At 45.4% G+C, this 25,942-nt stretch overlaps 1 protein-coding gene across 2 annotated transcripts in view; it reads left to right on the top strand.

The window, feature by feature from the left end:
- The window catches only part of SYNJ2 (synaptojanin 2), a 583,647-nt gene extending 562,627 nt beyond the window's left edge, over nt 1-21,020 (top strand). For both annotated transcript variants that reach the window (XM_085612162.1, XM_085612163.1), the window contains 2 exons: nt 14,272-14,486; nt 20,077-21,020. In XM_085612162.1, the coding sequence (XP_085468288.1) occupies nt 14,272-14,486; nt 20,077-20,766 (905 nt within the window). In that variant the 3' untranslated portion in view covers nt 20,767-21,020. The remainder of the gene's footprint in view (nt 1-14,271; nt 14,487-20,076) is intronic.
- The last annotated feature ends 4,922 nt before the right edge of the window (nt 21,021-25,942 follow it).

Here is a 25,942-nt window from a genome sequence, read left to right as displayed (position 1 = left end):
CTAACGACAGGAAGTGGTTCCAGGGGAGCTTTCAGCTTCACCCCTGTTTTCCCTCTGGCTTGGCAAGACACACATGTCCGGCAGTAGGTGTCGGACGACACTTTCATTTGAGGCCAATAAAAGTGTGGGACAAGACGGGCAAAGGTCTTGTCTTGCCCCAGGTGTCCTGCCAAGGGGATCTCGTGAGCCAACTCCAGTAGGAAGGCTCGATAACGTTGAGGGACTACCAAGGCTCGTGACGATCCATGTAGGGGTGCCTTGGGTTCACTGTAGAGGAGGCCATCCTCCCAGTAAACACTGTAGTTCCCTTCAACGTTCCCTGCTGCCTTGGCTTCGGCCTGTCGCCTCAGTCCCTCAAGGGTAGGGCACTCCCTCTGGCCCTTGCAGAATTCCTCCCTGGTCGGCCCTCCCTCCACGTGCCACTCGGCTGGGATGGGTAGGTCCTCCAGTTTGGTAACATCCCCCACCGCGGACTCCTGGTCCACCACCTCCGGTGGCCTATCCGTCACACGGGGCGCGGATGCCGAGGCAGGCTCCCCCTGTCCTCGTTTCTTCCCTTGGTCGGCAGCTGGCTGGGCCTTTGTTCCAGGCTCCAGCCGAAACAAACTCCCTCTCCGGGTAGTCGCGGACCTTGTGCTGACACAGGCCCAGTCAGGTGTACCCAGCATCTCAGCATGAGTCCGGTATTCCACCTCCTTCCACGCATTGTGCTCCATGTCATTCCCCAGCAGACAATCGACTGGCACGGCAGGGCTTACGGCAACTCGAAGTGAACCTGCAACCCCCTCCCATTCAAAGGGAACCTCGGCCACCGGATAGTGGCCTGTTCTGCCGTCAGCCATCGCGGCTGGGTGGAGTACATCGGGAATTACCTGCTCTGGAGACACCAGTTGGCTACGTACCATAGTCATACTGGCTCCTGTGTCTCTCAGAGCCTCCCCTCTTTGGCCGTTGATGGTGACCCACTGCCCATACTTTACGGTATTTGCGGGCACCTGGATCTTAGGAACCATCTCCCGTTCTCCCAGGGACACTAAAGTGACACCCGCCCACTCCCTTCCCTTAGTTAAGGGCATCTCCTCCCCGAGCACTGCACTAACTACTCCGGGGGCCTTTCCTCCAATGGGAGGGGGTGGTCTTTTCGGGCACTTCGCATCTCCCTTATAGTGTCCAATACCACCGCACTCGAAGCAATGGACAACCCTTGGCTGCTGACTCTGGCCAGGATTAGGGTTTCTGGGTGGGTTAGCCCTAGGGGTGAATCCTGTTCCCTTCTCTGGGAAACTATTTTGGGGGCCTTTAGAGAACTCCTTTTTCTTTTCCCCTCCCTCTTTCTTCTGGGGGGCGCCCTGTCCGGCCTTTTGAGTATCCCCTCCAGTCCCTCTTGTGGACACCCGGGTACTAGCCCAAATGTCCGCCTCCTCAGCAAGCTTCCGGGGATTGGTCAGCTTGCTATCCACCAGGTGTTGACGCAGTTCAGGGAAACATTTTTTGAGCAGGTGTTCCTTCAACATTAAATCAAACAACCCCTCGTAGTCCCTCACCTCACTGCCCTGAATCCAACCCTCTAATGCCTTCTTCACATAGTCCAGGAAATCCACCCAATTCTGTGTGCCCAGTTTATGGCTACCCCGGAACTTCTGTCTGTATTTCTCGGGTGTTAGTCCAAACTTTCTTACGAGCGCCACTTTCATGGTGGGGTAGTGGGTCTGCTCATCCTGCTCTAGGGCCAATAAGGCATCCCTACCAGCTGGAGGCATGTACTTGTACAATCCCCCTCCCCAGTACTTCTCTGGAACCCCATGGGCCCTTAAAGAGACCTCATAGGCCGCTAGCCACTTGGCAATATCATCCCCTGCACTATAGCTAGCTACTATGTCTTTTGGCAGGTAGGGTTTGGGTTCCCTGGTGATTTCTTGGTCTTTGCTGCCACCATTAGGAACAGTTTGTGCCCCGACTCGTAAGATCTGGAGATCCATCTCGTTGAGCCTCAACTCGTGAGCCATCCTCCGTTCCTCCTTTTCTTTCTACAGCATGCGCTAACTTCCATGTGAGCTGTCTTTTCTCCCTCCGGTCAATTAACTCTGCTTCAGATAAGCCACCGCTAGAGACAGTGCTGCCCTTCCTGGAAATGGTTTTGGGCCCCGCTAACAGGTTCTCCACCTCAGGTTGGTACAACCCAGCCCCCTCACTGTCAGGCTCTCCATCCCTGTCCTCTCTCGTCGTGCCTCCCCCCAAGCCCTCAAGCTGGTCTGGAGTTCACTCTTCTTGGCACCTTGGGGACAAAACACCCCCTCTCTCTGACAGAACTCTCTGAGTTGGGCCACAGTGTAAGTTTCCACATCTTCTAACACAAACTCCATTTTGCCCACTCAGATTAGGAGACAGGTGTTTACAGAAGCTATGCAGGGGGGTACCTTTTATAATACCTCCTCCCACCACCAGAGTAAATTTGGAAAAAACAAAAACTCACAATTAGGAAGTCCGCTTGGAGAAAACTCCCGGTGTAGGCCTATGGACTACCCACAGTTATTGTCGAGTATACGTAGGCACAGCTCTATCCCACCACTGAACACCAATTATGTTAGAAAAACACTCCCCCACCGGAAGGGTGGTGGTGTTCTCCCAGACATGCACTGTGGTAGCTTGGCTCGAGTGGTCAGGGGTCAGGCACCGTGCTAAGCATACGTCATACCCACACAATAACCATGCGTGCATCCGTTCCAAAAACAACACTACACCTTAAAAATTATACTGAAAATATATCTGCGTTTATCTTGTTTTCTCTTAGTTGCTGATTAAATAAATAATAATACAATCACAGTACACAAGGCTTTTCCTGTGGAAGGGTAAGTCAAACAAATAATACTTCAACGATTCAATAAATAAGGTAGATCATAAATATTCAAGGCATAAATATAAGTGCATTACATAAAAGGCAATTAAATATTATGAGGCAATAAATACTGCGAGACAATAAATACTGTGCGACAAATACTGTGAAACAATAAATACTGTGAGGCAATAAATACTGTGCGGCCATAAATAGGATGAATACAATAAATACAGTGCTCTCAATAAATAATAAAAGCCAACAGTGACACTTGAAAATCAGTTCACATTCCTGAGGTACTATGGGATGATTTAGCCCAATCCCAGCTTGTAGAGTTTTGGATGACCTGAGGGGTGTACTACTTGGCTTGGACAAGGCTGAGGCCTAAACTGAGGTAGATCAAGGGGGAATCTAGAGATCTGGCTCTCCCACACTACACAACCCCTCTGTATTAGTCTCAGCTCACCCCTGGCACTATCAAGCTGGTTCCAGCACCTCTCTAGCCCCTAGGATGGTCTCTTAGGGCTTCACAGGGCCTTAGGCGCCCTCTATTCCACTTACTGCCCTTTTTTTATGGAGTTCCGACGCCGCTGGAGTCGTGTCGACGCCGTGAGGCGGTTCGATGTCGGCGGCCTCGGCTCAATGACAGTTCTTGTCGGCGCCGGGAGGCGGTTCCGGTTCGATGTCGGCGGCCTCAATTCGATGTCGGCTCCGGTTCGATGACGTCGGGCGGTCTTGGCTTGATGTCGACTTCCGGCGGCTCCGGAGTGCGATCTCCACTCCCGACCTCCGGTGCTCCTTTCCTCAGGTTCCGGCGACTCCGGAGTGCGATCTCCACTCCCGACCTCCGGCACGCTTCACCTCGGTCTCCGGCGACTCCGGAGGGCGGACTTCACTCCCCCGTCGACGCCGCACACTCGACCACAGGTGACTTCCTCCTCGACCTCTGGTGTCTCCACGACCTCCGTCGGCGCCCTCTCTCGACCTCTGGCGGCTCCGGGTACGACGTCTGCTTTCCAGTCAGCGCCGCTTCTCCACCTCGGGCTCCAGGTCTCCAGGCTTCTCGACGTCGGACTTCAGGAAGTTACCAGTAACCAGGTCAGGAACTTGCTGTTCTTTACTTTTAAGGCCTGTTCCGGCTGTCCAGGTCCTTAAGATGGTTTTTCTTGCTTTCTCCCACACAGGGCTCCAGGCTGGGCTCAGTCAGCAGGGACTAGTATCAAGGGTGGGTTTCTGGACCCCACTCCAGGCACAAGTTTCCACCCCTGCTGCCTCACTCCTTCCTCCTTCAGTTCTGTGCTCCTCTCCCTTCACCAGTCAGGTGCCAACTGCTGCCTTCCAACTGCCAACTGCCAATCCTGAGCTGGCTTCCCAACATTCCAAACCTGCCTCACACTGTCACAGGGTTCTAGAATGTTCTGGAAGGTGCTAGTAGGTTCCAGTGATGTCACAGGTGACAATGGGTGGCCACCATTTTGTGCTCCAGGCCCTCAGACAGAAGTTCCAGGGGTAGATAAAATGGCTCCCTGAATCTGCATCAATACTAAAGTCTGGTGGTTCCCAAAAAGGAAAAATACTAACATGGTTTGAGGCAAAAGTGGGACAAAATAAATAATGATGAGGAGGGACCACCCAAAGGGCTGACAGGTCTAACACTATTTACTATACAAAAAGTGCACCGTAGGGAATTAACAAGTATTCAAAACTGAATTATATAAAAACTTGGGCATAGCTATTAACATGGAATATAATTAAGCGGAGCACCGTATGACAATAGCAAAATATGAATTTGCAGCTGTGACGAGTGGTTATTCTCTTCAATTTGCTGTTAATGTGTGTATACAAATAATGGCACTAGTTATTCTGTATGGGGATGATGCCTTATGCTTGGACCAGAATTTGAAGGAATTTTGTAAAAATGTAAGGAAAAGTTTTAAAAAGTGGCTGTATATTCCATCCACAGTACCTGTGCAAGCATTGTGGAATGGAGATTGGGCAACGTCCCTTAAATTTTGATAAAACAATGTTGGAAATTAACCCTTGTAATATGTTGGTTAATTCAGACATTACTTTAGTTGCTGCTATTTGATGGAGAGACTTATGGCAAATAGGAAAAGACTGTATAAGCAGTTCTGTGCCCCAGTTGAGGACTCTGTTCAAGAAGTAAGGAACTGATAGTAATGCCAAAGAACATCTCAAATTTTCTATGATGTAAACAAGATTTTGCAATAGGAGAAAACAAGCATTTTATAATTTTTGCAAGATAAAATTATTTAAGTGGCAAGAAATCCCTTCAACATATGTTAAAATATAATATTAACCACAGGCTTTTCTGATTGTCTATTGTTACCTATTCATCCAACAACTCATTACGGGTGGGCCATTTAGCTCACGTCTCAATTCTCGACTTAATTGGGCCTATAGTGCGGAAGGAATAATTTTGACTTAGGCTGAGAAGAAAGCCAGTTTTTCAAATCGGATCTTACTGTTGTGTCCATCATTTCCTCCTGAATGATAGGTTAAGGTAAAGCCCTTTTTTTTTTAACAAGTGTAAGATCAGAACTGTATCCCTAGGCTTTTTTTGTTACTTTTATGAATAATTATCTAATTTGTTCTTTGGCGCAATTTTTTATTCAAGCTTATATTAAGAAAATTAAATCATCAATTATTTTTATTATGAATGTATGCTGTTTATAAGAATGCATGTCATAATAAACTTTATTTGAAATTTAAAAGAACTAAAGCTATTTGCTTAATGGATTTCCAAAACTGACGCACATTCTCTTGTGTGCTGCCACTCTTTACTCAATAAAGACATTTTGAAGAAACACACAATATAGCCATTAAGGATTACCAAGATGGACAGTGGTATTTCACAAGATTGCCTTGCTGTCTTCCTGAAGTCGCTGGGCTTTTGCCTGCTATTGCTTTGCATGCAAGTTACACAACCTCCAAAGAGAGGTGAGGCTGAGGACACAGCATTGTTTTCAGAACATTTTTCTGCAGATGAACTGACGGGAAAATGCAGAAGGGCTAAAGAGGTAAATGAATCCAGGCTACCACCCCTTTCACCTAAGCTCATAGTTGTTTCGAAATGATGGTCCATCTTTAACCGCTCATTAAAGTTCCTTGGATCGGTTCAGGTTTGAAGGGTTTAAACATGGAAATTGTAACTTCTTAATAAAAACAGAGATCTTCTCCCAAATGAGGAACCAAGTAAGGAAAATGATTGTAATTTGTGAGCTAAATCTGTATGTACAGTATTCATGAAAAATAGCCCTGTGAAGCACCCATTTATGGTAAACCACTCTAAGGTGGTAATAATTCATGGATCCCAGCACCTTAGGGCAATAATTTGGGGAGAGCAGGGTTATAATTCATATATAGCAACTCTTACAGGAAATATTTGGGAGCAGTGCAGTGGAGTAATGTGGCAGGACATTACACTTAGTAATTAATCTAAAGCATCACTGAGTGGGTAATAAAGTACAAATGTGTGAGTTAATAATGGATGAGGAAAGCGGTGTGAGGGTAATAATTCCTGGATAGTAGCACATACGGGTAGTAATACCTAAAAGCAATGCTGTCCAGTGATGACTTATAAAGATCAAAATGTTTGTCCAGAAATGTATGGGGTGTATAGCATCTTTGGGCTACTGTTAATGGTATGGAGCACTATCGGCTATTTGTGGAGTGAAGCAGTGTGGTGGAATTTCTAGTGGGAAGCAGCTATGTGAGGTAGAGAAATTAATATGTTTGAATATGTGCTTGCTCATATGCTAGCTGTGTCAGGGCATTTGGGACTGTACTCGAGCATAAATTACAGTTAGAGGCATATGAGCTGCAGAATTTATACTTGAGCATAGAACGCCATCTGGTGTTGGGCTCGGATGTTAGCACTTTGTTGTTGTATTGGAAGAAGTTATTTGTAGTCACGAGATAGGTGACTCCTCCTTCGGACGATAGTGCGCATGGGCATCGTCTCCATCCTCAGATTGTTTTTTTCCGCCATCGGGTTCGGATGTAAATTGCTGTGCTCCGGGTCGGTGTCGTACTCTATCCCCCTTCGATGCGCAATCCCTCACCGCTCGACGGTATTGTTTCGATCGCGTTCCCCTTCGACGCGCATCCAAAACTTCATCAAGACCTTCAATTTCGGTCGACGATGCGGGTCTTTGGGCCTATCTGCTCCTTCAGGCCCTGCAGTCAATAGAAAGAACTCCACTTAAAAAATGCCCCCTGTGTGGTGCTAAATTCCCACACACTGTTCTTCACGAGGTCTGTAACCTTTGCCACTCTCCAGAACACTAGGACAAAGACTGCGAGGCCTGTGCTTGATCAACTACCTTGGCGCCGGACAACATCTTCGATGCAGGCCCCGATGTTCCACAAGAACCGGAGGATGAAGACATCAGCATCTCTGAGGCCGAAAAGTCTGATGCCGAGGATCAGACAGTTACTCCAGGTCAACGGATCATGAGTACCCAGATCCAGACCCCTGCCCCATCTAAAAAGAAATATAAGACTACGGTGAAATCTTCACCTTGGGGCTCATGTCGACACCGCGATAATACTTCAGATGTCCCGCCCTCGGGCCCAGCTCCGAAGTCCAGAGACAAGCCTTCAGGCAGCTCGGGATCGAGCCAGCCACATAGCGGTACTGAAAAACCATCTCCGGCACCGATACAAAAATCAAAACCAGAGACAGTGCCACGCCTTGTTCTATCAACACCGAAAACGGCTTCGACGGCAAGCGCTTCAGCACCGAAACACACGGAGGACAAGCCCTTGGAATCGAAGAAAGTCCATAAATCTTTGGAGCCGATAAAGATTTCAGAATCGAAAATCCCACCAAAGCATAAGGAGACCAAGACCCTTCCTAAAGCGACAGAGCCTAAACCAAAGCACCACTCGGAACCAAAGTCATCGATGCCAAAAAAAGACAATAGCTCAAAAGAACTGTTTCAACCAGATCCCTCAGATCCAAAACAAAAAACTCTACGCATTGACCCTGTTACCGGTCATGTCACCACAATACCACCTAAAAAGAGGAAATTAGACACCTGAGAGGCACCTGAGATACCCTTAAAGCAGAAAGACATTGCAACTTCACCTTTCAGACCCTCCTCTCCCCCACCACATCTTCCAACTATACCACTTTCTCCAGCACACTCTCCACTGCTTCCTTCTTCACCTCCAGCACAAGATGATGAAGATGACTTTGGGGGTGGGAATGGGGATGGAGAACCACAAGGGGATGAAGATGATGACCACGACACCCACAGTATCCCACCACCTGACCCTTGGGAGGATTATACTAATGTCCCAGATATACCTGAGCCAGACTCATATCCATCTAAACCATCCCCTCCAGACAACAACATAGGTTTTGCGCAACTCATAAATAGAGCAGCCAAATATCATGGGGTAGAATTACACTCAGACCCCCTGGAGGAAGACTTTTTATTAGAAACTTTTACACAATCAGAAAAGTCAACAAGTACTTTACCTATGTTAAAAGATATGATTAAGCATGCCCCTGATGTGTTTAAAGACCCCGTCAGGGCTAGAGTTCTCAACCCCAGTCTTAATACAAAATATAAATCATCTCCGATGGATACAGCATATTTCAAGGGGCAGCTCTCTCTAGATTCCCTAGTAGTGTCAAATGCCCGTAAACTGGTAAATTCCCAAACAATAGGTGATGCCCCTCCTACGGATAAAGAAAATACATTATTGGACGCATCTGGTAAATGAGTTGCATCACAGGCGGGAAATTACTGGCGTATTGCCAACACCCAAGCTTTGCTAGCCAGGTATGATAGAGCGCATTATGATGAGCTTGAAACACTCATGCAACATCTTCCAGCACAATATAGGTCTAAAGCTAACAACCTCATACAAGAGGGAAAGCTAATTACAAACACCTCTATCAAATGTGCTGTTGATGCAGCGGACACAGCATCTCGTGCTGTTAACACAAGCATTTTACTGCGCAGGCACGCATGGCTATGCACATCTGGTTTTAAGGTGCAGTCTCAAATTCTTAATCAGCCTTGTTTGGACCTACTGTAGGCACATCTTTAGAGAAGATGAAAAAAGACACTGATACAGCTAAGTCCATGGGGGCCTTACAGTCACCAACAACTAGAGGTTCCTTTTGTCGCTCCTTTTATAGGGGCGCCTCCAAAACCATTGGGACAGACCACTTCTTTTTCCTACAAAAGCCCCACTCAAACCTCCTCTAACAGGATATTTTTAGAGGGGTTTACAGAGGAAATCACAACAAAGGAAGAGGCCGCGGAAATAACACCCGCCCCTCACCTACCACAAAACAGTGACTTCCCTCCACTCCCCCCAGACCATTCCACTCCGGTCAGGGGAAGACTGTCACAGTTCCTACCTGTCTGAACTTCCATCACCACAGACAGGTGGGTGAGACAAATTATCCAGTATGGTTACTGCCTTGAACTCACCTCTACTCCTCCACACATACCTCCCAAACAACGTCCAATGTCCACAGAACATCTCACACTTCTAAAACAAGAGATTCTTTCTCTCTTGCAAAAGCACGGAATAGAAATGGTTCCCATACAACTTCAAGGTACAGGGGTTTACTCCCTTTACTTCCTCATCCCAAAAAAGGACGGTACTCAAGCCAGTATTAGACCTCAGACCATTAAACATGTACATACAGTCCCACCACTTTTACATGGTCACTCTCCAACAGGTCCTCCCATTGCTCCAACAATGCGATTTCCTTGCCACCCTAGATCTCAAGGACGCCTACTTTCACATTCCCATTCACCCTGCTCACAGGAAATATCTATGGTTTGTAGTGGACGGTCAGCACTACCAGTTCAAAGTGCTCCCATTCGGAGTGACTACAGCACCTAGAGTCTTCAGAAAATGCCTCGCAGTAGTAGCTGCTCACTTGTGAAGAGAACACATTCATGTGTTTCCTTACCTCGACGACTGGCTCATAAAAGCCAAGTCACGCAGCGATTGTGTGCACTATACACACAAAACAATCCAGCTGCTACACGACTTAGGATTCACAATAAACCTCACCAAGTCAAATCTTCAACCGTCCCACACTCAACAGCATCTAGACGCCACAATAGATACTTCAAAAGCCCTTGCATACCCCAATCCAGCCAGGATAGCCAGCATCCAAGCTCTCATAACAAAGTTTCAACCACAACACTCATTACCAGCTCGAGTGTTCATGCAACTAATAGGGATGATGGTCTCTTGCATTTTCATCATACCTTACGCAAGACTCCAAATGCGTCCATTACAGGAATGTTTAGCACATCAGTGGAACCAGGCTCACGGTGAGCTTACAGATCTGGTGTTCGTGGAAAGCCGCACACATCGCTCTCTGCAGTGGTGGAACACACACAACCTTTCCAGAGGGCGGCCGTTCCTAGACCCGGTTCCACAGATAGTGCTGACAGCGGACGGATCACTCACCGGCGGGGGGAACTCCTCTTTTAAACCATACCATTCAAGGCATGTGGATCCCTCAACAGAAACTGTTCCACATCAATCACCTGGAATTACTGGTGATTTTTCTCGCATTAAAATAATTCCAAATACATCTCATAGGCAAAGCTGTCCTCATTCGTACGGACAATATGACAGCAATGTACTATGTACAAAAACAGGGGGGTACACACACTATGCAGCTTTCACGGCTAGCGCAAAGCATATGGAGATGGGCCATTCCTCAAAAAATATACCTCTTAGCAGAACATCTCCCAGGAGTAAACAATAAAAATGCGGATCTGCTCAGTCGTCACAGACCGCAGATCCGCAAGTACTTCATCCGTTTTTCCAGATGTGGGGCCACCCAGACATAGATCTGTTTGCCACACATTTAAACGCAAAATGCCCAAGCTTCGCCTCCAGGTATCCACACCCATTGTCCAAAGGCAATGCAATATGGATGAACTAGTCAGGCAGATTTGCTTATGCTTTTCCGCCTCTCCTGCTCATTCCATTACTGGTGCACAAGCTCAAACAGTCTCTCACAATGATCCTGGTTGCTCCAACATGGGCCCGGCAACCATGCTTCACAACCCTGCTGGAACGCTCAGAATTCCACATCAAAAGTTGCACCTTTCTCCAAAGCACCTCACGCAGAACATGGAGAAATAAGGCATCCAGCTCAACTGAACCTAGCGATCTGGCTCCTGAAGTCTTAGAGTTTGGTTACCTCAATCTCCCGCCAGACTGTATGAATATCATTAAAGAGGCTAGACGTCCTACCATTAGTGCATGCTATGCAGCTAAATGGAAAAGATTTGTTATCTACTGTAATAACACAATCGATCCGCTAGATGCTTCAATTCAAAATATTCTTTGTTATCTCTTGCATCCACAAAGATGGAATCTGGCATACACATCTATAAGATTACATCTTGCTGCCATACCCGCTTACCTACAAAACAGACCACACTTGTCATTGTTAAAGGGATCTGCCATCAAAGCATTCATAGAAGGCCTTAAAAGGATAATTCCTCCCAGAGTTCCACCCTCTCCAGAGTGGAACCTAAACATTGTCCTTACCAGGCTCATGGGTCCCCCCTTTGAACTTTTACATAAATGAGACTTACAATTTCTCTCGTGGACAGTAGCTTTCCTTGTGGCGATCACATCTCTCAGAAGAGTTAGTGAACTCCAGGCATTAACCATACAAGAACCATTTTTGCAAATACATCACAACAAAGTGGTTCTTAGGACAAACTCAAAATTCTTACCAAAAGTCGTTTCTGCTTTCCACCTTAACCAGTCTGTTGAGCTGCAAGTCTTTTTTCCTCAACCAGACTCAGTAGCAGAACGGGCTCTTCATACACTTGGCGTCAAAAGAGTTATCCTTTACTACATTGAAAGGACAAAAACTTTCAGGAAAACTAAACAACTTTTTGTAGCTTTCTCACCACTACATAAAGGCAACCCTATATCAAAAGCTGGAATTGCCAGGTGGATCGTTAAGTGCATCCAGATATGCTACCAAAGAGCAAAGCATACATTATCTATTCCCTCTAGAGCGCATTCCACATGCAAACTAGGGGCTTCTATGGCATTCTTAGGAAACACCCCCATAGATGATATTTGGAAAGCAGCAACATGGTCTACACCGCACACTTTCACAACACACTATTGTGTAGATGTGCAAGCAAAACAACAGGCTAGTGTGGGCCAGGCTGTACTAAGGACACTTTTTCAAACCACTGCAACAGATACGGGTGGGCACTGCTAGGGAGAGTACTACTGTAAAGTCTATGCACAAGTATATATTCTGCAGCTCATATGCCTCGAACTGAAAATGCTACTTACCAGTATGCCCCTGTTCTTGGCATGTAAAGCTGCAGAATTATATACGCCCACCCACCTCCCCGGGTACCTTTATCTGCTGCAGTGCTATCTTACTTAGATACATCACACATGGACATCTCCTTCTGTTTCTCACAAACTCCATCATCACCCTTTATGGCGAAAAACAGTCTGAGGATGGAGTCGATGTCCATGCGCGCTATCGTCCGAAGGAGGAGTCACCTATCTTGTGACTACAAAGAACTTCTTCCAATACAACAACAAAGTGCAAACATCTGAGCCCAACACCGGATGGCGATCTATGCACAAGTATATAATTCTGCAGCTTTACATGCCAAGAACAGATGCATACTGGTAAGTAGCATTTTCCTTTTATCAAGTAAAGCGGTCTCTAAGCATATAGTGGGTGTGTCTTAGAATCTGTTTGAGCTTTGGAAGCTTTGTGACAGCATGTTATGCCTGTGCATATGATGACTGTCCTGGGCTTTTGAGGCACTTGTGGGCTCCTTGAAGTTTGTCCTGGGCATATGAAGGTAGCGCTTGGACATATAAGAATTGCTCTTGGGCATATGATGGCTTTTCCTGAATCTGTCCACTTGGTCAACAACATGTTATAATCATTAATGGTTTTCACCAGTTCTGATCTCTCAGCAGAAATGGATGTTTCTGTCACTCAGTTGCCTAATTAATTCACTTTCATAATTCTTAAGATTCATCATGACTGCTTTGCCACCTTTGCTCAGAGTTATATTAATCCGCTCTTTTGACCTTCGGATAGAGCAACTACTGTGCCATGCCTCCAACCCCATATTTCAGCATGAGGGGAAGCATAAGGAACACGCCCCGGCTAGAGAAAAAGAAAACTTTCCCTCCCATTGCCACCGCCCCTTCTGCCTGCCGGCAGGTAACAGAAAACGCATCCGGAGCATTTACCACCTGCTTCAAGCAAGTGGTACATGTTCTCTGATTTGGGCCTATAGTTTCCCTCAAGGAGTTATAAAACATGTAGGACTATACCTGGTACTACCTGGTTCACACATTATTCCCCATTCCTGGGAAAACAACTTGTAATCTCCACTAACTCATGGGGCGATACCAGCTGGAATTGTGAATAATGGCCACAGTGTCTCCTGTCAGAGTGAACAGAGAACTCAGAACTCAGAATGAACCCTCAGTGTTTTAAGTGCTAATCTTGCAGCTTTATTTAAATCTGAACATCTATAATTCCTTTTCATAGTATCATAGTACAGTGTTACACATACAGAAATGTGTCAATAATACCATTAGCTACAACTGATAAAAACCTAACTTAGGTTTCAGTTTGTCAGTTGGAGCTCCATGAGTATCTATATTTTTTTTTGGGCCATTGCTATATATTTTCAATATTGGGGCTCTCATCATCTTGGCTACTCATCAAAGTTTGTAATTTCTTTAAGTCGATAATAGATCTATTTACTGAGAACTCCAAGTGCGATTTGTTCTCTTTGAGTCATTGTCTTGGTTGCATAATATTTGTTGATTTTAATTTCCTCACACACTTTTTTTGCATCTATTTTGAGGTCCAACCTGTTTTATAAGAGGTTGGTGAACACATAATTTACTTGTATTTAGAACACTCATTTCCATTTTGGATATTGAACTAAGAATACATTTGTTACTAGAGCCAAATAATGAATTGTCCTTTCTTGTCTTTGCCCTGAATCTTTACTGGTAGATCTGCTTTCTGTAGCTTTACTCTAGATGACGTTTTATATGATGCATCATCTTGTGAGCACATGAATAAATTCTTCCTGTCTCGTGACCTTTAATGTCTCTTTTGAACTTCTGACTTACTCTTGTCCCTATAATCCTGAAACCTATATAATTCTTCATATGGGATTTTGATTTTTCTGTGCTGCCTTTTCTAGGGCTACATCTGTAATCTCTTAGCAGGGGGCCTCTTACTTTACATTATATAAGCTACAAATTAGGACTCTTAAATTATAACTGTATTGAATGGTACCTTGATTATTATGCTTGAAAGAGATTTTTTGTAGTTCAGATAATGGTTGAACAGGCTTTTACTAATGTTCTTTGAATTATCTGTTTAATTTCAGAAAAACCCACTGATGCACCCAAAGACGCGGTAGTGCCTTCAACAATAAAGACACAAACTTCTGCAAAACTGGAAAATGTGGCTGTTGATATAAAGACCCCCTTATCTCATGCTGCTCGTCCAGCGCCGGCGCTGGTTCCGCACAGACCTCCGCCACAAATACCCAGTCTGAAGAAACCAGCGGCCGCGCAAAGGACTGGAATCAAATGTGAAAATGTAAGACAATGAAGTGTTTTGGTTTGGTTCTCTTGATCTGCACACCCATCAAATAAAAATTCAATAACATTTGGATGGCTTTTACTCTAAGGATGCTGAAAGAAGGCATGTTGGCTTTAGTCACTTAGGACTCCAGGGTGGACAATAGTGCCTTTTTGTCTTTTCTTTAGATCCTTCAAACCCAGAATTGCCTCTTGTTTGGATCCCATCTGAATCCAGATATAATCTCACTTCTAGGTAGTCCTTACCCATTGTTGCCTTGAAAAATGTGCTTGTTGGAGAGGGTTACATGCCTCTTTCCCAAAAGCAAATCATCGTTACTTCTTTCAATAATCTTTATTTATGCATTTGGAATATATCAGTTATGCATGCAAAGGAACATAGTAAAGAAAGGACTGTGACAGTTCTTCTCTAGTTCCAGTAGCATGTTTATATTTGAATGATATGTCCCTTCTGTAAATGCCTTAATTTCGATAGTGTTGTCTCTTCCTACCACCCATGATTAACATTCATTTCACGTTACATCCTGTCCTTGATCCCTGGATATGCCATATGCTCCCTCTCGCAGTTCTATGTACCCTGCAGATCCAAACCGGGAGCATCCTGGACACCCGTAGAGGCGTCACTGGCTGCTCCCCGCAGAGGCTTCTGGCCTCCCTCCGGTGACCCCTACCCCCTTGAAGGCCGTCAGTATCTCTCCCCTACACCTTAAGTTCTTCAGTGACCTTGCCATCTCTACTGGAGAGCATAATGTGAGTGTCCTCTGCCGTAGACCATTCTATTGTGTTCTCAACCCACCGTTCTAGTACTACCCCCGAGTACCCAGCCATCCCATGGCAAATCATTGTTTTGCCAATCGAATTGCCAACTGTAGGCATTTCTATTGCATCACTCCCTATCTGGAACACCTCACCATGCCAGGTGTGTAACACAGGCCCCCGTGGTGTGGTGTGGGGGGGGGGGGGCGAGCTGCAGGGGGCCCCCTCAGCAAGGTACTCAGGCCTGAGAGCTCCGGTTTAAATCTGGAGTGGGGTACCATGTAGGGGGGGGGCCTCAACTTTCGTTATGCCACTGCACCATGCCTAGCAGACACTGCCTAAGGGAGGGGCCAGGAAGGAGCCCCGTCGCCTCTCAGAGCCATTCCACCACCTCCTGTCAATACACCATCACCAGGTCACACTGCCACGCCGTATGCAAGAAGCTAGCTCTTCCCTGCCCGCATCGAACGCATGCAGCTAATCGCTCCCTATATATCTTGTTTAGCTTTTGTGGTGGGAGGTAAGTGCGGAGGACATGGTTAAAGTGAATTAATTTGAACCTGGCGTTCCCGGAAACCACTCGAACCAGCGAACACTTACTTTTCTATTTATTATCTTTAAGTTGGCCACCAGAAACGAGGAGGCAACCTCATTGGCCATTTTATTTATTTATCTATTACATAGGGTGCAGCAAGCACACACTCCTGTTGCTGTCAACAACGATACACTTTCCCCTTCTCCCGAAGTGTGGTTGCCCTTCCAGTATTTTACTGTGCATGTAGCCCTGTATTTTCTGATGGTAAACCTTTTGTATGTGGCTGTGCGTAGTAGTATTTGGTGTTTGCATTAAACACGTACAAATCACATCCCTTCCTACAAACATAATAGTTTTGGAGTGGAATCTGAATATGCCTGTATGGGTGTTATAGGCTGAGTGGATCATTGTATATGATTCACCACATGTTTTTGTAAAGGTTTGTCTTGATTCTTATGGTTTATAGAAGGCTGTATAGTTAGCAGATATATGGCGGGTAATTCTTTTTTTTGTGTGGGTGCAGTTTCCTACTCTGTCCTCAGTTCTTGACATGCTTTTTCGTCTGGTATTGAGACCTCATTGCCACTCGCAGCCTGATGCGTCCCTCTAGCTCTCGCACCTTTCCCTTACAACACTGAGCCTTAAATGTCTTGCTTTCTCATTTACTGTCTTGTTGATCGCTCTTAACATATCCCAAATTGAACCCAGTATTGCCCACTATTCTCTCTCTCACCTTTGAGGTGCTGGTTTCTCTTTCACTTCGATACTATGGAGTACTCCTTTCATCTCAGTGCAATGTTACTTTCTTCTGCTCTCTCACGCTAGACACTCTAATGCATCACTCTAGCCACCACGCTTCTGATCTCTCCCCTCTACATCACTATAGTCTGTGTCCATTTGCCTCCACCTTTCCCTATCTCTTCTATAGCTTTGAGATGCATCACTACGCCACTCACCTCCTTGCTTCATTTTCTCTCACACCTGTGCTTTTTGCGGTGTCCATCTCCCCTTTGTCAGCATATTGCATCTGCTATCACGTAACTGTGTGTCTTTTGGGAACCCTGGGCCACATGTACAACCGTTTTTAGCAGTCACAAGTGGAGATTCTGGTTGTTAAAAAGGGTTTTAGCATGTATTAACCCTATTTTTACGAGTCAGTACACTGTTACTGACTTGCAAAGTGGAGTTTGCGAGCCGGTATTATGAAGGGGCATGTAAAGGCCGTCCCATCCTAATAGCGAGTCGCAGCTGAATGTACGATTGTTTTGCGACTGGAATGCAGTTGCAAAAGAAAATCGCAGTTACCACCTACTTCAAGTGCGTGATAAGCCACTTGCAAACAGGAAGGGGTCCCCAGGTGACCCCTTACCCTTTGGGACTGGCAGCGAAAACCTTTTTTTTAGATCAGGCAGTAGTCCCACTGCCTACTCTAAAAATGAAACGAACTTTCATCTTATTTTTGAAACGCATCCTGTTTTCCATTAAGTAAAACGGGCTGCATTTAAAAAAAAAAAGAAAGTTGCTTTATTTAAAAAGCAGACATGGAGGTCTGCTGTCCCCAGCAAGCCCACCATCCCTGTGTTATTGCCAATTCCCAATTGTTTGCAAATTGCGACCTGCCTCATGAATATTGATTGATAAGGCAGGTCATGTGGGCCCCATTGGGAATCGCGAAATATGTCTGAGACAGTACATTTCCTTTTGCGACTCGCAAATTGCAAAAAAGGAAATGGTCGTACATGAGGCCCCCTGTGTTTCTCATCTGCATTAATGTTTTTGAAATCAATCTCTTTCATACACCTCAGTGTCTGCGATCTTCACTACTGTTTCATCTTTCGCCCACCAATTTCTTTCACCTCTCACTCACCTTTTTGCCTTTAGCCTCCTCTTCTACAACCACAGTGCATTTTATCCTGTCTATTTTTGTGCCTTTTGATCACTTCACATCTCGACTTTTGAATACCTATTATCTTTTTACCTTTGAACATCATTCCACCCACCTGTGTAGTGTTGATGTGCCTCACTTTGTAAATCTTCGATTTCTCTCATCTGTGACTTCGATCTAAGGTCTTTCTCTTTTTGTCTTTACCTCTAAACCGTAGAACATTCTCGTTCTCTCTTTCCCTCCGTTGATCGTTTTGTTTGTTGGGGCGGAGAGGGGTAGTGGTGGTCACATCTTGACTCCTGCCTCAGGAATAAAGGAGGTGATCTGGAAAACGAGCAGCCACGAACAGTGATCTCTGTTCCCTCCCCAAAGTCCCAGCTGTCATGTTTCATTTCTCTACCGGTTTTTGCCAACTGTAGCAACCAGCCAAGATTAACATTTTTTTAATGAATTTTGTTTATTGGTTTTCAAGTGCATCACGAACAATCAGTTTCATTGATGTTCGTTATATTATGTTAAAAGATTTATACAGGCCGCAGCGGCCCTAGCAACCGGGCGTCCCAGCACTATTCCTAAAAGAGCACACTGCAAAAAGTGACCACTCGCAAAGTGCACAAGAAAGCAGAAAATAACCTTGTATTCACGATTTTCTTGAAAGACCAGTGGTTCTGGACACCCCTAATGGAGAGAGGGGACGTGTTCCAAAGGACTGAGGGGCATATCATCGGGACAATTATCGCCGCTTTATCGGCCGTTTTCGCCCGGAAAGCAGTGATAATTGTATCGCCCTATCAGCATGAACACGCTAACGCGTGTTTCCATGCCTCAACGACCTTTCCCTTGATGCAAAGTGGGCGTTCCTCCCCAAAATAACGGGAGAAATGTCGCTAACCGACATTTCTCCAATTATCAAGCTGCACGCTAACATGCAGAGTGATCAGAAATGTAGCGCTAACCTTGGTTATCGCTACTTTCCTTACGCCTGCTTTCAGGTCGACTTAGCCATTATATCCACCTGGATATAATAGCTAAGTCCACCCTGCCCTATCAGCAAGGTATCGCCTGTTTTTTGTGCGATTATCGCTGGTTTTCCAGCGATGATCGAACATTTTGTAGCTATCGCTGGCATTGTTATCGCTTTATTCACAGCGATAGCAGGCGATAATTATCCTAGCGCTAAGTGCACTTAGCGATAATTATCGCCCCCTCTTGATGATATGCCCCTGAGACCTTAGCGTGGAAAGAATGGCCACCCACTCTGACTCTCTTAACACGTGGAACAGTAGCTAAATTACGATTGGCTGAACATTGTGCCCAAGAGGGCATGTATGCATCATACATTAGCTGATTAATAGCTCTGCAGCATTGTGTTTATATGCTATACTTTCTATGCTTCCTTACAAAATCAGTTATTTAGAATAAAACAATAAAACATCAAATTAAACCAACATTCGGAGGTGAGATGCTTAAGACTGAAATAGCCTGGAATAATTTCATTAATCCCATATCAAATAAATGTGTGAATGCGTTAGAAAGGTGTTTTTGCTGTCTCAGAGGGTACTTTAGGGTTAAACTTTCTAGGGCAATATCAGGTGACAGGACTGGTTTACAGTAGACTACAGTGTCCGGGTACTATTTACTTGCAGGGGTATTTTTGTTTTGGAGGTTCAGGTATCGTCCTGTTCCCCTTTATCCTCAAAGACAGCACTGACTTCGTTCTTCAACCCGACCAATGGTTTCGTTTGCAATTCCTCTCGTTTCTCACCATTGAGAACACTACTTTCACCAAAATTATCATTTTCAATTAGGGATGAGTCTTGTTCAGTCACTGCTACATCATAAATGTGGTCACAGGAGGGAGTCCCACTCTTTTTTAATGGCTTGAAAATTGTTTCAGATAAAGGAAATCAGTCAGGATACAAAGCTTTAAATCTGTGTGTTAAATGGATAAAGCGGTAACTACCATCTACTAAAGATACATTACACTTACCGTCGTCGGAGTATCATTATTGCTTAAAACGACCACTTGAGATATAGTTTGTCGCTGTTGGTCAACAAAGGGTCATTTGAAGCCACATTTTCCAAATAGTTACAATATAAATTATTTCAATTTATATTCATCACATGTAAAATAATTTCATGTCAGTATCCTACAACTCTGGCATAGATCGGCTCCTCATGCACTGATGGGTACCTTCGATTTAAAGTCTACAGTTTTATATTAATGTTTGTTTATTGGTTAGGAAATGTGTTTATTTTGAAATGCCCACATCATCCAGTTTTTTCATTTGTGTGTACTGTGCGAAGGATGTGGTGCCTCACAGCTTGCTACTAGTCACTGTCAAAAAAATAGTCCTGGCAATTACTTTTTATTGTGCTCATTGAACCTTACGCCTTGTTTCTTTTCCTCAGTCTCTGCCTACTGAACAGCGGCAGCATGCTGTGGTGGAGGCTGCCGCAGACCTTCGTGCTAAAGAGTCTGAAGAGGTAAACTCTCCAAAATTGGCTCCCGTCCCTAAACCTAGAACATTGTTGCCTCCTCCAAAAGTTAAAGTAGAATCTGTAAGAAAATTCAACGATGACATGCAGACTGCACAGACCAGCACCCATGAGGACTTCACAGCCAAGGATAACACAGCCTCGACCCCGAAGGTACCACCGCGAAGGAAAAAGTCTGCACCCGCTGCTTTCCACCTTCAGGTGCTACAGAGCCAACGGGGCCTGTTGCTTGGAGATGCATCATTGAACTCCAACCGCTACAACAATAACAACAATAATAATGGAGAGATCCTTGTAGACACCAGCAGCTCAGTGACAGACCAGTGTAATGTTGTACTTCACACTCTGGCACCAATACCAGTCGCCAACCAGGCGCTTGCATTTGAGAGCCGGTGGTTTGCTGATGACATAGACCTCTTAGAGTTTGACTCTAAGGTATCTTTAGGGCAACCCTCCAACGTCCAACCTTCCGTCGAGCACCATTTCTGCGAATGGGTCACTTTCAGCGAAGAGAAAAGCAACGATTCATTGTCAAAGGAAGGCGGTGAAATGGCTTGTCAAGAGAGGGACAGTAATAGTTTTACAGGCACAAACTTCGGTTAGCAAGTATATTTTACCAATATTATTTTTTGTTTTTACTATTTATCGACAGGAACTCATGTTTTACTTGCACTTCCAGAGGAGCTTCGGCTTTACAAAGAAACTATTTTACTAGAATCTTTATATGAACAGGGACAGCTTGGCGGGGAGAAAATGTTAGAAGGCCATTCTGAGAAAACTGCATTTTTCTAAGCTGTTCCTGTTCTTAATAAAATCATATTTTTTTATTTGTGTCGTAATAAAATGATTTTATTTCACTTGTTGACATGTTTCTTATTTTCTTGTGTCCTAGAACGTTGTTTGAATTGCAGTTATTACAAGTACAATACAGTTGTAATATTTGAACAATACAATTAAAAATACGCATCTAAATTTGAAAATACATTTTCAAAGTAGTTGCTTGCTCTTTGGTAAGCATGCACCGACCTTTGGAGCTCAAGAAATGTATGCTACAATTAACATTTAGTAGATAGTTGTAAAGTGTGATTTGTATAACGCTATCTTATGTGTAGAGTAACCTTTCTCCCTACTAAAGCAGCACCTGTGCAAATGATTCTAAGCACTATTAGAATACCCGACTTCAAACCTTTGTGTTAATTTTATAATATAATTAGCATACATAGAAAATGATGGTCCTCCCCCGCTTCCTGTACATCTTACAAAATGTGACCACTCATCTCCCGGGCAGCTGGTTTTGGGAATTGGATGGTGTCCTCACCCGATTTTTGTGGGGAGGATGGAGGCCGCGCATGTCCCTAGCACATTGCCGCATACCCCCCTACGATGGGGGTGACCAATCTTCACCTCTACTACCTGGCCACGAGGCTCATTGTGATCCACGACTGGTTCGCGGGTGGCTGGTCCGACCCGGCGTACCGGGTGGAACTCCGGTCGATGGACTTTCCACAGATCCAAGCCTACCTGTATGGGAGCCCCGTACCACAGGCTCTCCTCCCCCTCACCAGAACGGTGGTCATGGCCTGGCGAACTGCCGTACGGACGTAAAGTGAGATCGGAAACTCACCAGGCAGACGCCTCTGTGAAGTGGGGCCTGGCTGGACGAGGTCTCGTCCCTCCAGGACTTCCGTAAATGGGACCACGTCGGGATCTCGCAATTGGGAGACGTCTGGGTGGGGGACCATGTCAGATCGTTTGCAGACCTACAACACCGTCATTCCCTCCACTCCTCACAATTTTATAAGTACTTACAACTGAGGCATGCCCTCCAAGCCCACATTCCGTCACCCACCTCTTTCCTGGAATTTAGCCCCCTGGAGGCCCAAGTGATGATGGGGAACCTGGGCAGAGGGGGGGTGTCGCGGATTTATCGCTCCTTAGTGAACTATGGCCCCGCATCCCTTGACCTGCTTCGTGCCCGCTGAGAGGGGTGGCTGGGTCCCCTGGAGGACGCGGATTGGAGGGATACCCTTATGGCACCCAAGACCTTGACGACCTCCTCCAAGTTGCGTGTAGTCCAACTCTATTATCTCCACACGGCGTACCTCACCCCAACATGCCTGTACAGCGCCCAACTGCGGCCCTCCCCATCCTGCCCGCGCTGCAACCACGCTCCAACTGATTTTTACCACATGGTGCGGCAATGTCCCGTCCTAGCGCCGTTCTGGGCGGGGGTGGAACTTAAACTTACACAAGCCCTAGGGTGGGAGGTCCCCCACGACCCGCTACGCTTGATCCTGGGGGTGTTCGATGGCCTTGATGGATCCCAGGCCGATAAGCGCTTCCTGGGAACGGCAGTGGCGAAGCGCGATATTGCGGCGCTCTGGTCCCAAGCCACCCATCATGCGGAAATGGAGGCGAGGTGTGGTACCCAAGAGGAAAAATATGGGGCAAATGGTTTAACTTACTGCCTGTTTGAGGGATTCAAGTGGGTTGTGTATATGGCGAGTTACAAGCGGGGGCAGTGCTCAGTCCACAATGAGTCTACGTCGTATTCTTTTAACTATACTGTATCTGAATAACGTGTCTGATTTGCTACCAATGTATTTTTGTTCTAATAAACTTGATTATCAAAAAAAATTAGCATACATAGAATGTTTTTGTGAAATTCAATTCAAACCAGTAGGTCGAGTGCCCCTATTATGCCAGAATGCAATGCATATATGCTTCAAATTGGTAGGATTACTGGTTTGATATTTAAACAGTTATTTGTATTATTTTACACAATTGCGTTCTTTTCCAGCAGCAGCACCCCTTGTAGGTCCTGACGAAAGCCTTGACACCAGATGGGTCATCCTGACTGACACATGTAGACCCCTTCGTCTCATACATGCAATTCTAAATCCATACTGCAGGTGCACTGTTTTTAATCCTGACAGCGAGAGCAAGCTATTAAAAGTTCTTCTTGTATTCCCGCTAGTTCGTTTTAAGATCACTTACTTCACAGTTTATTCTTAGTTGCGCTGCGCCCTCGCCCGACTTACCTTTCTCTTTCATCTACTAGATTTAGTATATCCTCACTAGTGTAGGAATACAAAAACATTCCTGAGCTCCTCCCTCTCAGAGAGGGGGTTGTGCCCTTGGTGGGACTAGGAATTCTCACTGAGAGGAGAAACCCAAATGATGAAGCATGCCACCTATAGTGGGTGAGAGATTTTCGTCCTGAAAAGGATTATCTCACAGTTTTACCTGTGTGATTTTGTGCGTCACTTTACATGCTAGCAGAGTTATCGTCGGAGGTAAATTGGTCAGAAGCGAAGAGGAGAATATTAGTGGCTAATTTCTTGTCATTTGGGAAATAATAATGGTCTGTAATGGTCTTCAAGTTAACTGATAGAGACTGTTGTCTTGTTTTGCGCCTGCTTTTTGAGAGCGGGAGAGGTGGATCAAATAATGAGTCTTCTTTTCCTCTCCTGCTGTTGTTGGGATGGAAACGTACCGTACATGGTGACAGACATGCACCCCTGCCCTGAGTGGCCCAGCTGCATGAAAATCTGGATCCCTGGTACTATATTTTAGTCATGGGCGAACACTGCTCATGCATAGGCCTGTCTCATGGTAAAGCAGTCTTGTTAGACCAGAAGGGGTGCACCAAGTGCTCTCAAAATGGTAGAAGGTTATTGCCCTTACCGGGAATTAAGGGACAGGAGCATGGTCGTGGCAGAATACCTGTTTTGTGTTTAGTAGTGTGAACAGGACTTTTTAGGTCTCGCCTAGGCAGCGCTTGCACTGTCTCTTCGAGACATGCTTTATTCAGGTATGGACTTGAATCTCCGCCCATCTTTTCAGTTGGCTTCTCTTATTTGTCCTTTGTAAATGGTGGCTTTTGATCCATGAATAGGCTTAGTAGTCCCTCTTTAGCACCTCCTTTTCTCACCTCCCATGAGGACTGCCCCTGTAACATGTCTTGTTACTTGGTATGTTGTATTTAAAGTCTGTGAGCACTATTTTCTTAAATGACTTTCTCCTATTGCATGCACTACATGCTCTCCTGCAACCGCGTGTCTTTTTTTAAGCAGCGCAGCATGCAGCGCTTTATCTTGTCTTATGTTTTTGCTTCAACAATGGCAGCCACGCCATTAATGCTGCACATGCCCTAATATATTTTTGAGAAAGCAGTGTGGCCCGTTATGCTGTTTTTTTAAGCTATGCTTTGTTTTTTTTCCACCAGCGCGATACGCTTCAGGTTCAACAGTGGCGGCCGCGCATGCCTTTTCTAATGCGCTGCTCGCCCAAATCAATCTTCACACTAAACACAGCGCGGCACGCCGCAGCTGTGCTTTACCGGCACGCCTCACTTCAGCTTGAACAATGGCAGCCACGCAGCTTGCTCTTATTCCTTCTCCCCCCATGTCCCAGTCCCCCATCCCGACCTCACACTAACTTTAATATACAAAAGCGCTGTGCTTTAGGTTTCAGCCCGGAGCCTGCTTTCATATTAACAACACAGGCACCACGTTTTATGTTGCCGCACAGCGCCCACTTTTATTTTTATAAACAGAATAGTTAAAATCTCACAAATGCAAGACCTATTGCATTGCATACCATAATTTACTCCCCCATTCTGACTCCTCTAAGCAGTGCTGCACCATTATAGTTTATTATTCTTTCTAACATACAACTAAATAAAAATGGTACATTTCTCTAAAAACAAACAAAAAACTCACTCCCAATAAAAAATAAACGTTTTCTCAGCTGCAAACTTTGTCTTTATAATTGCATTAAGGGTGTAGTACCTTATATAGCTAATACAGGTCCCTATACAACTCCACAAGGACACCTAGTAACAGGCGAAGATACTGCACACTTTCCTTACTTCATACATTCTCTTTTATTGTTTATGCTTCTGCTAGAATATTTTTACAAACAAAATACATCAAAGAAACATTCTTATTTGCAACACCAATAGCTCCAAATGTAACTAAAGCGAGACCTATTGCATTGCAAATGCTTGTTAGCTATGTCATAGGAGTGGTGCCTATGGCTCATTCATATAAAGTTTCGCTGCTGAGCACTTAACTCAGTCCTAACCTACATGCGATTGTGTGTAGTGCAGGACAGCAGAGAATACTGCGTGTGCTTGCAGGGATGTGTGTATGCCTGTGCATGGTACATAATATGGAGGCAGATGGGTTTCATTTTGGGAATCGTAGGACCTGCAAAGGTTGAGGTGCAACCCCCAGACAGGAGATGTGGATTGCTGACGTTCCGGAGGGCTGGAGTGAGACCACACACACTGGAGGAAGGTGAGCAGAGCATCCTCTGTGCACTTGAAAGGTCTCTGACTCCAGGAAGAGTTACAGGTCAGTTGGGCCTGGGCTAATTGTCAGGCAGACGGTGGGTCTGAAAAGGTTGGAACTGTAAGATCAGGGAATCTTGAAAGAGGGGGAAGACTTAGGCCTTTGAATCTTTTATGAGGCATATTTCGGTGGAGGTTGACAGCCAGGTGTGATCCAATACTCCCTTGGTCTGTGTGCAGAGGACGCGTGAGGTATGAGGTAGGATGCAGGAGTGGAGGAGGACGTGGGGGAAGTGTTGAAGAAAAAATTCTATTAAAAACGTATGTTTTCGCTGCTTCCGCATACATCTCTCCAACGTAGTCCTCCCTCGCTCTGAGTTGGCAACAGGAAGCACACCCAGGCTCCCAGTCAGGCAATCACAACCCTGCCTTAGCAGCATTGTGATTGGCATGTGCACCGTTTTCCAGCACTCAGATGCTGAC

The sequence above is a fragment of the Triturus cristatus genome, chromosome 6, assembly GCF_964204655.1.
Source record: "Triturus cristatus chromosome 6, aTriCri1.1, whole genome shotgun sequence".
Taxonomy (NCBI): domain Eukaryota; kingdom Metazoa; phylum Chordata; class Amphibia; order Caudata; family Salamandridae; genus Triturus; species Triturus cristatus.
This window is presented reverse-complemented; position numbering and strand designations above follow the sequence as displayed.